General features: G+C 48.6%; 1 protein-coding gene across 1 annotated transcript in view; it reads left to right on the top strand.

Moving 5' to 3' along the window:
- LOC119971587 (protein FAM180A) overlaps positions 1 to 13506 on the top strand; it is a 49139-nt gene extending 35633 nt beyond the window's left edge. Inside the window, exon 3 of the mRNA XM_038807357.1 lies at positions 12801 to 13506. Coding sequence (XP_038663285.1) covers positions 12801 to 13154 — 354 coding nt within the window. The 3' untranslated portion in view covers positions 13155 to 13506. The remainder of the gene's footprint in view (positions 1 to 12800) is intronic.
- Positions 13507 to 14258: the final 752 nt, after the last annotated feature.

Raw genomic sequence — 14258 nt, 5'->3', positions numbered from 1 at the left:
GGTGTAGCCTCCTGCAGCTGCTACCGAAATGGCTGCAGCTCGGAGAGCCCACACATTTATACTCCGCCTACTGGGCGGAGCCAGCAGGCAGGGATCTACCCCCATACCTGTAGTACAGGGGCCTTACCGTAACACCCTCGTATGCAGTATACAGAATACAACAGTGGTGACTACCACACCCCTCCTTCTCAACCTGTGCGTGTTTTCGTTCCACGTCAGTGAGCGTTTTGGGACATGAATGCGGTGGGATGTTCTGAGCCATCAGCTATACCATAAGGCGAGGACACGCCCCACCCCGTAATGGGATGCATTTCAGGCCAAAATTAGTGGCTTGAAGGGGTCAAATGGATTAACAGGTTTTTTAAATATAAATTTGGAGTACCCAATTAATTATTACCAATTATGGGGCAATTTAGCATGGCCACTCCACCTAGCTTGTACATCTTTGGGTTGTGGGAGCGCAACCCACGCAAACACGGGGAGAATGTACAAACTCCACACGGACAGTGACCCAGAGCCGGGATCGAACATGGGACCTCGGTGCCATGAGGCAACAGGGCTAACCCACTGCACCACCGTGCTGCCCATGGATTAACATTTTTGAGGAATACAGTCATTTCTTCACCTCAGAGAACTCTTCATGTTGTGGCTGAGCCCATTCCCAAGTCCTGCCTCCGCTGAGCTTGACGTAAAGGTCCTCGCTTCAGGGGACCGGGTACGGTCTAAGCGAGAGATGCGGTTTACCGTCATCTTGTATTCGCCACATAAGCATACAGAACCATCAGGCTTTAGCACGAGCACCCAGTCAATGAACTAAATGGGGTAGATAATGTTCATGCTCTCCAAGCGGTCCAGTTAGGCATCCACTTTGGCCATAAAGCATACGGTACTAGTCGGGCCCAGAAATAGCAGGTTTGCGCCAGAGGGTCCACGCATACGTCACCGGGACCATGGAGGTGCCTGCAATGTCCAACAGCTCCCCAATATACATCGCCAGCTCCCATTAGTGTCACGGAGGACCAGCGTGGAGGCCAGATCGGATTTTGTCAAATGTGCAGCAGCTGACTACGGAGACCACCACACCAGTATCGAGTTCCCTTCATATGAATGCCCATTAACCAACAGTGTCACCTGGATTGGGGCCCCCCTCGGTGCAGTCATGCAGTGTAGTTGCTGATAGAAGTCATCCTCATCCTCCACATAGTATGCCCAGTCACAAGGAAGAGGGGGGGGGGTTGCATTGGGAGGGTCGAGGGGGAAGGTGGGGTCATCACGCGGCAATCTGGGGCCTAGGCCCCGGTGCCCCGTCGGCTGCCTGTGACCATGTTGGGAGAGCTGTCTCAGTGGCGTGCCCGTGCCCTCCATCACTGCAGCATGAACCCCAGTTTTGGGCGTCCCGTTCCATGGGCCTTTGGAAAACCGGCCGGTGCTCATTTGGTTGTCCCAGACTTAGGACCACCATCCCTTGCATTCCTTGCTCCATGAGCTCACGGGAGATGGCTATCTCTACCATCCACTGCAGAGATAGGTGAGCTTCAGCCAAAAGCTTTCGCTGGGTCGCCATGTCACGGATGCCGCAGGTTTGGCAGAGATTTGTTTAAGGTAGGCCTGAACTCACAAGTCTTGGTGAGCTTTTGTAATCGCATCAAAGAATCACTACTGGAGTCCCCAGGAGCCTGGGTAGCCACATGAAAGTGGACGATAATCGTGGGGGGTTCAGGTTAAAGTCCGCCCCAACCAAGGCTACCAATTTGGTGCAAGGGTGCGACTCCAGCTCCTTTGGGTGGGTCAAGCTCTTTATGATCCCATACATAGGCCCACTGACAGCCGGCAGTAAGGTCAGTTTGCCGTTCGTATCCGACAGTTGCATTCGTCCTGTAAAAGTACTGCTTACATCTGATACACTGGGGCCAGTCATCAGTACTCACATCGAACGTCTCCGACTTCCCAATATGTGGCATCTCGGTCGCCAGAATAGAGGCCACAGGAAGCCTAAACGAGGTGGTCCGGGTTAGTAGTATGCAGTGCACACACATCCAGACACTCACATGCCTTACACACACACAAACCTATACAGACACTGCACATTGTTTCTAATCAAATAATCATCTAATGCCTTCTTGAATGCCTTGATTGAATGTGTCTCCACCACACTTCCAGACAGCACATTAATAAACTCTCCAATCTATCCTCAAAACTGAAGCTAATGTCCAGGGCACCACCATCACTATTCCCAGATACGTCCTGTCCCATTGGCAGGACAGACCCAGGAGAGTTGGCAACACAGTGATGTAGAAGTTGAGTGAGAGTTGCCCTGAGAGTCCTGAACATTGACTCTGGACCCTGTGAAGTCTCATGGCACCAGGTCAAACATGGACAAGGAAAACCTCCTGCTGAGTACCACGCCATCAACAGTGTTATCAAGCGGCACTTACTCAGCAACAACCTGCTCACAAACGCTCAATTTGGGTTCCACCAGGGTCACTCAGTTCCTGACCTCATTAAAGCCTTGCTTCAAACATGAAAAAAAGAGCTGAATGCCAGAGGTGAGGTGAGAGTGACTGCCCTTGGCATCAAGACAGCATTTGATTGAGTGTGGCATCAAAGAGCCCAAGGAAAACTGAGTCAATGGGAATCAGTGGGAAACTCTGCTAGTTGGAGTTGTACCTGGAACAAAAGAAGATGGTTGTGGTGGTTGGAGGTCAATCATCTCAGTTCCAGGACATCATTGCAGGAGTTCCTCGGGTTAGGGTCCGAGGCCCAACCACCTTCAGCTGCTTCATCAATAACCTCCCTTCCATCATGCGGTCAGAAGTGGGGATGTTGGTTGATGACTTCACAATGTTCAGCTCCATTCACGACCTCTCAGATACTGAAGAAGTCCATATCCAAATGCAGCAAGACCTGGACAATATCCAGGCTTGGGCTGACAAGTGATAAATAACAAGCAAATAACAGATCCTTCCCTGAGGAAGGGTGTTCTTGCGAAGGTTTACCAGACTGATTCCCGGATGGCGGGACTGATGGATGAGGAGAGACTGAGTTGATTATGATTGTATTCGCTGGAGTTCATAAGAATGAGACGGGATTTCATAGAAACCTATAGAATTCCAATAGGACTAAACAGGGTAGATGCAAGAAAGATCTTCCTGGTGGTGGGTGTGTCCAGAACCAGGGGTCACAGTCAGAGAATACGGGGTAGACCATTTTGACAGAGATGAGGAGGAATTTATTCAACCAGAGAGTTGTGAGCCTGTGGAATTCATTAACACAGAAAGCAGTAGAGGCCTAATCATTGAAGGGCTGGATTCTACGTTCCTGCATCTAAGTGCTGATGACAACGGAGGATCCGTGGAGTTCCACGACGGAACAATTGGTGCCACCGCACCAATTCTGCTACCAGTGAGGGGCTAGCACTGGCGCCGTGTGAAACACCCGCGGAACAATATGGTGGGAGAATCGCCGGGTCCGTGCTGGACACGCACAGGGCTGGCAAGCTGCAGTCATGCATATACATACACCCCCCACACATGCACCAATCGTGCCAGAAAAGATGGCGCATGTTGTTCTGGACTGCATACCCGTCTACCCCGACCCTCCAGCCCACCTCTAGCCACCCCCCCCACTACTCTCCCCAACCCTGGCAGAAACCCCCCAACCAACAGCATGACTGTTGGCAAAGTATGGCGGTGCTGGATATACTGTCCGTACGCTCTCTCTCTCTCTCCGCAACCGCCAGGCTCACGACTGTTGAGACCACACATGGACCGCACCATTGGGCACTCGGCCCATTGGAGGTGGAGGATCGCGGGTGGGCCCAATAATGATATGCAAACGCGGTTGCAACTGGAGGGGGTGGAATATCGCGACTGGGCATCAAACTGGCGCCTGCCACAATTTCAGCGTCGAGAGCTATTCTCCGGCCAATCACTGTTCTCGATTTTGTCGTCGGGCAACGGAGAATGACACCCTGTATATTTACGTCTTCAAGAAAGATTTAGATATAGCGTTTGGGGCGAAGGGGATCAAAGGATATGAGGGGAAAGCGGTGTCATGTGAGAGTACCTTTAAGAAATGGGTGTTTATTACTGCAGTGATGTCAGAGAGTAGGTGGAGCTGGGCTGTCTGTTAGCTTTTTACTTTTGTTTTAGGCTGTTTGCTGCAGGGTGTGTTTTAGCTTCATTTTCAGAGCCGGATAGCTGCAGTCACAGCCAGAAGGTGTATGAGTCTCTCTCTCTGTGCTCTAAAGACTGTAAATCGATCCTTTGGTGATTTAAAATAATAACTGCTCTCAGTAGTGACTTTAACCTGATGTGATTCTGTTTAAAGGTTTTTTAAAAGTCTTTTGGGTGTTAAAAGGACAGCTTAAGGATTACTTAGTGTTGTATTCTTTGGAGGTTATATTTGAATTGATGGTTGCTACGATGTTCACTATGTTTTAAAAAGGTTAATTTGAGTTCATAGAATAAACATTGTTTTGCTTAAAAAAATACTTTTTCATTTCTGCTGTACCACACCTGTAGAGTGGGCTGTGTGCTCCCCATGCCACAATCTATTAAAAGTTGTGGGTCAGGTAACCTCCTGATACACTTTGGGATTCTCTAAACTCTGGCCCATAACAACGGGAATACGCTATTGAGTTTGATGATCAGCCATGATCATAGTAAATGGTGGAGCAGGTTCGAAGGGCCGAATGACCTCTTCCTGCTCTTATTTTCTATTCTTCTACGTAACATTTGCGCCACACAAGTGCCAGACCATCTCCAACAAGAATCTAACCATTACTGCTTGACATGCATTGGCCTTACCATTGCTGAATCCTCCATAATCAACATCCGGGATATTACCATTGATCAGAAACTGACCTGACTAGTCACATTAATACTGTGGCTACCAGGGCAAGGTTAAAGGCCAGGAATCCTTCAGCGAGTAACTCACCTCTGACTCTCCAAAGTCTGTCCACCATCTACAAGGCACAAGTCAGGGGTTTGATAGAATACTCTCCACTTGCCTGGCTGAGTGCAGATTTAACATCACTCAAGAAGCTCGACACCATCCAGGATAAAGCAGCAGCTTGATAGCTCCACATTCCACAAATATCCAAACGCTACACTACCAACGAACAGTGGCAACCATGTGTACCATCTACAAGATGCACTGCAGGAACTTATCAGAGCTTCTTAGACAGCACCTTTCAAACCCACGGCCACTGCCATCTAGAAGGACAAGATCAGCAGATACTTGGGAACTGTTGCTCGTTCTGGGTGAGTGTGTTTTACACTCAATTGGCTCTGTTTTATTCCTTAGCTCTAGAGTCGCCAGGTATCCTTATGATACCACCACGAGCTTCAAGTTCAAATCAATGATTCAATACACCAGTTAGTAAGTTCAAACAAGACACGTTTATTATTACACAGTTATTTACTACTCATGCATATAACACTAACAGACTAGGCTACTCCTACCACTAACAGGCCAATACTTATCTGGAATAAGGGAACTGCCGGATCAGGGAACAATGGCCTCTTGCTTTGTCCTGGATCCGCAGGCTTGGTGTGGACTAAAGGGGTCAGGAGTGTCTACTCTCGTAGCGTGCGTTGTATGACACTTACTTGTCAGTGTAGCAATTGGCCGGCCTCTCCTTCTCACGTTCACGGTCCTGGAGAGCTGCTGCACAGGTGTTCTGCTGGGAGGGCCGACTAAGAGAGAGGAGTGCTGGCTGAGAGAGGCTGGCTAAGAGAGAGAGCTGGGGTCAGGGTCTCTGTCTTATACTGTTTTGGGTTTCGCGCCCATCTGGGCGGACCCTCTATAAACTTGCAATCGATTGGGTCTCTTCCCAATCGATTGATTTGAATTTCCCCAATAACGGGGCTGTTCCTTGATCACTGGGCGGTTCTTTCCACCTTATTTGTGTCCTTTGTTTCAGACTCCACTGGCGCCGAGATGTCTGACCTTCTATAGAATCTTTCAATCTCTTCTAATTGTTGTGTCCATTGTGCCTGGGAATCACCGGGAATCGCTCACTTAATATGCGCAGCTCATTAGTTACAACGCTGTCTGGTTTCTTTAGCAGCTAGAATACAGGGGATTCTGCAAACTGCTTGACTCTTTGCAACTGTCCATTTTTCCCTGTAACCTTTGCGTTCTTCCATTTTGTGTGAGGAAGTGGCCAACCCAGGTGGCTAGAGAACCCCATCACCTGGAGGTTTCCCTCCAAGTCACTCACCACCCTGACTTGGAAATATATCGGCGTTCCTTCGGTGTCACTGGGATAAATCCTGGAGCTCCCTCCCTAACAGCACAGTGGGTGTACCTGCACCTCAGGGACTGCAGCAGTTCAAGATGGCAGCTCACCACCACCTTCTGAAGGACAACTAGGGATGGACAATAAATGTTGGTCCACTCAGCAATGCCTACATATAAAGAATTTATTTTTAAAATGGACGCACACACGTACACACATCAGTAGACTGACAGACACAGACACACAGGTAGACAGACAGTCACACACAAACAGACACACACATACAGAAACACAGATGGGCAGACAGTCACACACAAACAGACACACACACGCACACAGGCAGATAGAAAGTCACACACAGACACCCATGCACACACAGACATACAGGTAGAAGTCTTACAACACCAGGTTAAAGTCCAACAGGTTTGTTTCAAACACGAGCTTTCGGAGCACGGCTCCTTCTTCAGGTGAATGGAAAGGCATACAGGTGGACAGACAGTCACACACAAACAGACACACACAGACACACAGGCAGATAGACAGTCACACACAAACAGACACACACACAGACACACAGGCAGATAGACAGTCACACACAAACAGACACACACATACAGAAACACATATAGGCAGACAGTCATACACAAACAGACAGACAGTCACACACAAGCAGACACACACACACACAGACACACAGGCAGATAGACAGTCACACACAGACACCCATGCACACACAGACACACAGGCAGATAGACAGTCACACACAGACACCCATGCACACACAGACACACAGGCAGATAGACAGTCACACACAGACACCCATGCACACACAGACACACAGGCAGATAGACAGTCACACACAGACACCCATGCACACAAAGACACACAGGCAGATAGACAGTCACACACAGACACCCATGCACACACAGACACACAGGTGGACAGACAGTCACATACAAACAGACACACACACGCACACAGACACACAGGCAGATAGAAAGTCACACACAGGCACCCATGCACACACAGACACAAAGGTGGTCAGACAGACACACACACGCACACAGACACACAGGCAGATAGAAAGTCACACACAGACACCCATGCACACACAGACATACAGGTGGACAGACAGTCACACACAAGCAGACACACACACACAGACACACAGGCAGATAGACAGTCACACACAGACACCCATGCACACACAGACACACAGGCAGATAGACAGTCACACACAGACACCCATGCACACACAGACACACAGGCAGATAGACAGTCACACACAGACACCCATGCACACACAGACACACAGGCAGATAGACAGTCACACACAGACACCCATGCACACACAGACACACAGGTGGACAGACAGTCACATACAAACAGACACACACACGCACAGACACACAGGCAGATAGAAAGTCACACACAGGCACCCATGCACACACAGACACAAAGGTGGTCAGACACACACACGCACACAGACACACAGGCAGATAGAAAGTCACACACAGACACCCATGCACACAAAGACACACAGACAGATAGATAGTCACACACAGACACCCATGCACACACAGACACACAGACAGATAGACAGTCACGCACAGACACCCATGCACACACAGACACACAGGCAGATAGACAGTCACACACAGACACCCATGCACACACAGACACACAGGCAGATAGACAGTCACACACAGACACCCATGCACACACAGACACACAGGTGGACAGACAGTCACATACAAACAGACACACACACGCACAGACACACAGGCAGATAGAAAGTCACACACAGGCACCCATGCACACACAGACACAAAGGTGGTCAGACAGTCACACAGACACACATACGCACACAGACACACAGGCAGATACACAGTCACACACAAACACCCATGCACACAAAGACACACAGGCAGATAGACAGTCACGCACAGACACCCATGCACACACAGACACACAGGCAGATAGATAGTCACGCACAGACACCCATGCACACACAGACATACAGGTGGACAGACAGTCACACACAAGCAGACACACACACACAGACACACAGGCAGATAGACAGTCACACACAGACACCCATGCACACACAGACATACAGGCAGATAGACAGTCATACACAGACACCCATGCACACACAGACACACAGGCAGATAGACAGTCACACACAGACACCCATGCACACACAGACACACAGGCAGATAGACAGTCACACACAGACACCCATGCACACACAGACACACAGGCAGATAGACAGTCACACACAGACACCCATGCACACACAGACACACAGGTGGACAGACAGTCACATACAAACAGACACACACATGCACAGACACACAGGCAGATAGAAAGTCACACACAGGCACCCATGCACACACAGACACAAAGGTGGTCAGACAGTCACACAGACACACATACACACACAGACACACAGGCAGATACACAGTCACACACAGACACCCATGCACACAAAGACACAGGTGGACAGACAGTCACACACACACAGACACACACAGGTGAGCAGTCATACACAAACAGGCACATAGGCACACACACAGGTGGACAGACAGTCACACACAAACACACACACACATACTGGATCTGATTCAGGAGAATTTAAGTGGAGCAAATCTCATTTGGAGAACATTTAGCAAACAGTAATCATTGTATCATCAGGTTTAGATTAGCCACAGAAAAGAACAAGGAGCAACCTGGAGTGAGAACACATGATTGGAGGAGGGCCAATGTCAGTAGGTTGTGAATGGATCAGGCCAAGGTAAATTGGAATCAAATATTGGCAGGAACAACTAGTACTTCATTGCCAGGATGCTGGGAAGGAGGAGATGGTTCATGTACAGCCGAATTACATTCCCACAAAGGGGAAAGGTAGGATAAATAAAAATGGAGCTTCCTGGATGAGGAATGAGACAGAGAGTAAAGTGAAGTAGAGAGAGGGAGAATTCACATGAAAAGCAGGTTGAACATAAACCATTCCGAGGGGAAGGGAAAAGGATAATAAGAGGGTCAAAGAGAGAGAGTATAGGAAGACACAGTCAGCACAGAGCAAAGGAACTTTGAAGGTCTTCTATTTTATAATCTGGAAAATCAATTGATTCATACACATGCTCACCAAAACACACCTACACTGACCCACATACACTCAGACACTCACACACATACACTCATGCAGACACTCACACACACTCACACTCACTCAGACACTCACACGCACACTCACTCACGCAGACACATACTCACACAAAGACACACATTCACACAGACGCACACACACAGATGCATACACTCACATGGACACACACTCACATACACACAGACATACCAGCCTCCCCGTACCAGCCTCCCCGAACAGGCGCCGGAATGTGGCGACTAGGGGCTTTTCACAGTAACTTCATTGAAGCCTACTCGTGACAATAAGCGATTTTCATTTCATTTCATACAGTCACACAGATACACTCACAGACAGATGCACCACTCACACAGACACACACTCACACATACACAGACACACATTCACACAGACACACTCACACACAGATGCACGCACTCTCACACACACACCCTCACTCTCTCACACGCACAGACACACACACTCACAAGCACAGACACTCACGCACATGGACACATGCATGGCAACATACTCACGCACACACACACTCACACACACATGGACACCCACATTGAAACACACATTCACACTCACAGACATACACTCTCATACACAGACACACGCACATTCAGACACACACTCTCACACACTCACACACAGACACACACTCACACACTGAGACACTCAAGCGTGCTCACACTTACACAGACACCCACACACACAGTCACAGACACACACAGGCATACACCGACACAAGCACACTCATACACAGACAAAGGCACACACTCACAGACACACACACCAATACTCACAGACACTCACCGACATAACCACACAGGCACACTTACACACACAGATACTCACAGACACACACTCACAGTCACACACTCACAGACATTAACAGATATACATTCACTTTCAAATTTTTAAAGGACAACTTTTCTCCATTGAAATAATTACTCCCTGTTGGCCTGTATTTCTGTGTGTACCTTTGAAAAACATTTCCTTGGTTCCTTCTATGTTTCTATTTTCAGCCTCACAGTCTGTTTATTGAATGGAAAATCAAAATGCTGATCACCGGCAGCTTCCAGATGGTTCCTTTCACTTTCTCAAACTCAGGCCAGATTTTGTGGTCATGCTTTATTCTTGTATTTGACTGCTGTACAAACATCTGTGACAGTTTGTTGATGTTAGCACTGCAGGAACGCTCCTTGTCCTTAGTATATGTTCTCTGCTGTGTATGAGGTTCACAGCAGCTGCCATGTCACAGCTTGCCCAGCTAGTTGGCAGTAGCAGATCAATGTGGGGTGGGTGACAGCCCCAGAAACAGGAGAGTGGGGAAGACCCAGCTCTGATCAATGGGAACGGGGGATATGTCGAGCCTGCAACTGAACATTCCTGACCTTCCAGCTAATGTTCAGCATTCCTGCATCAGTAAATACAGCTGTGATGCTGGACACAATTTGCACGGTTGCAGATTAGTGGGAGCAGTTCCTGCTTCATATCATTGTTGTTGAAGTGAGTAAAGGCCCAAATTGCAAAATTGGCATAGATAGTTCAGCTCCAGCAAGTACCATCAGACTCAATGACAGCAGCACACACGTCTCAGCCCAGACTGTGAGGAAATGTGTGCTGCTTGTCGGAGAGGAAACTCAGGGTATGAGCCATTATCAGGAACACAGAATGGGAGGGAGCAAAATAATCGGATACAGACACACTCACTCAGACGCACGCACGCACACTCTCACACACACACTCACAGGCTGAGTTCATCTCACTGTTCAGGCTCAGGTCTGACTTAATCTCAATGCTCAAGCCCACGGCTGAGAACATCCCAATGTTCAGGCCCAGGCTGAGATCATCCCAATGTTCAGGCCCAGGCTGCGTTCATCCCAATGCTCAAGCCCACGGCTGAGAACATCCCAATGTTTAGGCCCAGGCTGAGATCATCCCAATGTTCAGGCCCAGGCTGAGTTCATCCCAATGTTCAGGCCCAGGGCTGAGATCATCCCAATGTTCAGGCCCAGGCTGAGTTCATCCCAATGTTCAGGCCCAGGGCTGAGATCATCCCAATGTTCAGGCCCAGGCTGAGTTCATCCCAATGCTCAAGCCCACGGCTGAGAACATCCCAATGTACAGGCCCAGGGCTGAGTTCATCCCAATGCTCAAGCCCACGGCTGAGAACATCCCAATGTACAGGCCCAGGGCTGAGTTAATCTCAATGTTCAGGCCCAGGGCTGAGTTAATCTCAATGTACAGGCCCAGGGCTGAGTTAATCTCAATGTACAGGCCCAGGGCTGAGTTAATCTCAATGTTCAGGCCCAGGGCTGAGTTAATCTCAATGTTCAGGCTCAGGGCTGAGTTAATCTCAATGTTCAGGCCCAGGGCTGAATTAACCCCACTGTTCAGGCCCAGGGCTGACGTAATCTCAATATTCAGGCCCAGGTCTGAATTAATTCCAATGCTGAGGCCCACGGCTGAGTTAATCTCAATATTCAGGGCCGGGGCTGAGTTAATCTCAATGTACAGGCCCAGGGCTGAGTTAATCTCAATGTACAGACCCAGGACTGAGTTAATCTCAATGTTCAGGCCCAGGGCTGAGGTAATCTCAATATTCAGGCCCAGGTCTGAATTAATTCCAATGTTGAGGCCCACGGCTGAGTTAATCTCAATGTTCAGGGCCGGGGCTGAGGTAATCTCAATATTCAGGCCCAGGGCTGAGTTAATCTCAATGTTCAGGTCCGGGGCTGAGGTAATCTCAATATTCAGGGCCGGGGCTGAGTTAATCTCAATGTTCAGACCCAGGGCTGTGTTAATCTCAATTTTCAGGCCCAGGGCTGAGTTAATCTCAATTGTCAGGCCCAGGTCTGAGTTAATCTCAATGTTCAGACCCACGGCTGAGTTAATCTCAATGGTCAGGCCCAGGGTTGCGTTAATCCCAATGTTCAGACCCACGGCTGAGTTAATCTCAATGGTCAGGCCCAGGGCTGAGTTAATCTCAATGTTTAGGCCCAGGGCTGTGTTAATCTCAATTTTCAGACCCAGGGCTGAGTTAATCTCAATGGTCAGGCCCAGGGCTGAGTTAATCTCAATGTTTAGGCCCAGGGCTGTGTTAATCTCAATTTTCAGACCCAGGGCTGAGTTAATCGCAATGTTGAGGCCCAGAGCTGAATGAATTCCAATGTTGAGACCCAGTGCTGAGTTAATCACAGATTTCACTCTGAGTTGTGTCAACATACAGGAGGGTGACGGTGAGGGCGGTGGGAGATGTGCTGCGAGTGGATGGGGGAGCTTTTGGGGCATGACTATCACTGCATCCCAGCATGTACTTGACGTATCACAGCACACTGAGATATTAAATCAATTGATTGGTGATGAGATTCTGATTTGGTTTTCTGTTTTTTTCAGTTCTTGTTAGGCGGCGTGACGATTGATGACAAGAACATCGTGAATTTGAACGATGAGGAATTATCTTCGATGCGTTCAGCGAATGTTTTCCACAGTATTATGAATGCTCACATCCCAAAGACCCCGTCTACTATTCGGAAATGGCTCAATGATCTTCCAAGTTCAGGAGAGTCCTTCGAAATGGACACATTTGAACAACTGCTCTTAGCCTCAGTGTACACAGCCCATCGGGCCAGGAACAGTGACCTGACCGAGAGGCAGGCTTGGGGGGATTGCTTCTGTCACTTGGTGGCAGCTCTAACCCACGATCTCTCAGGGAAGGTAGTGAGGTGTCCAACCTCACAGACCAAGTGACGATTGTCTCTGCAATCATTCAGATTCCAAACCAGTTATATAAGGACATGATTCAGTGAGAATTTGCTCTCTCATATGATGGGAGTTCCCAATCCAGGTTTTTCCAGATGCTGTGATTCCCAAATCCTGACAGTCTACTGCTGTTTCGTTGGCAAAGCAGGGAGCATGTTGCCGTGCAATGAGTTGGTCCACACCACTATGGCAGATACTGAAAGCCAGGCTGTCCTCGCATGGGGACTAGTTATGTTTTCCTAATACACAAATATGTCACCAGAGGTTTGGCCGAGAGTCACAATTCTGTATAATCCCATCTAATGATAAAATGGTACGATGGTTCAAAATATCACCAAAATCGCAAAAGCATCTCATTGGTTGCACAGAGTTTTGGATCTTTTTGAGGAAACATTAACACCTCAGTGAGGGACAGAGACACTGAGTGAGAAACATTAACACCTCAGTGAGGGACAGAGACACTGAGTGAGAAACATTAACACCTCAGTGAGGGACAGAGACACTGAGTGAGAAACATTAACACCTCAGTGAGGGACAGAGACACTGAGTGAGAAACATTAACACCTCAGTGAGGGACACAGTCACTGAGTGAGAAACATTAACACCTCAGTGAGGGACAGAGACACTGAGTGAGAAACATTAACACCTCAGTGAGGGACAGAGTCACTGAGTGAGAAACATTAACACCTCAGTGAGGGACGGAGTCACTGAGTGAGAAACATTAACACCTCAGTGAGGGACGGAGTCACTGAGTGAGGAAACATTAACACCTCAGTGAGGGACACAGTCACTGAGTGAGAAACATTAACACCTCAGTGAGGGACACAGTCATTGAGTGAGAAACATTAACACCTCAGTGAGGGACACAGTCACTGAGTGAGGAAACATTAACACCTCAGTGAGGGACAGAGTCACTGAGTGAGAAACATTAACACCTCAGTGAGGGACACAGTCACTGAGTGAGGAAACATTAACACCTCAGTGAGGGACAGAGTCACTGAGTGAGAAACATTAACACCTCAGTGAGGGACAGAGACACTGAGTGAGGAAACATTAACACCTCAGTGAGGGACACAGTCACTGAGTGAGGAA

The sequence above is a fragment of the Scyliorhinus canicula genome, chromosome 9 (assembly GCF_902713615.1).
Source record: "Scyliorhinus canicula chromosome 9, sScyCan1.1, whole genome shotgun sequence".
In the NCBI taxonomy this organism is placed as follows: Eukaryota; Metazoa; Chordata; class Chondrichthyes; order Carcharhiniformes; family Scyliorhinidae; genus Scyliorhinus; species Scyliorhinus canicula.
This window is presented reverse-complemented; position numbering and strand designations above follow the sequence as displayed.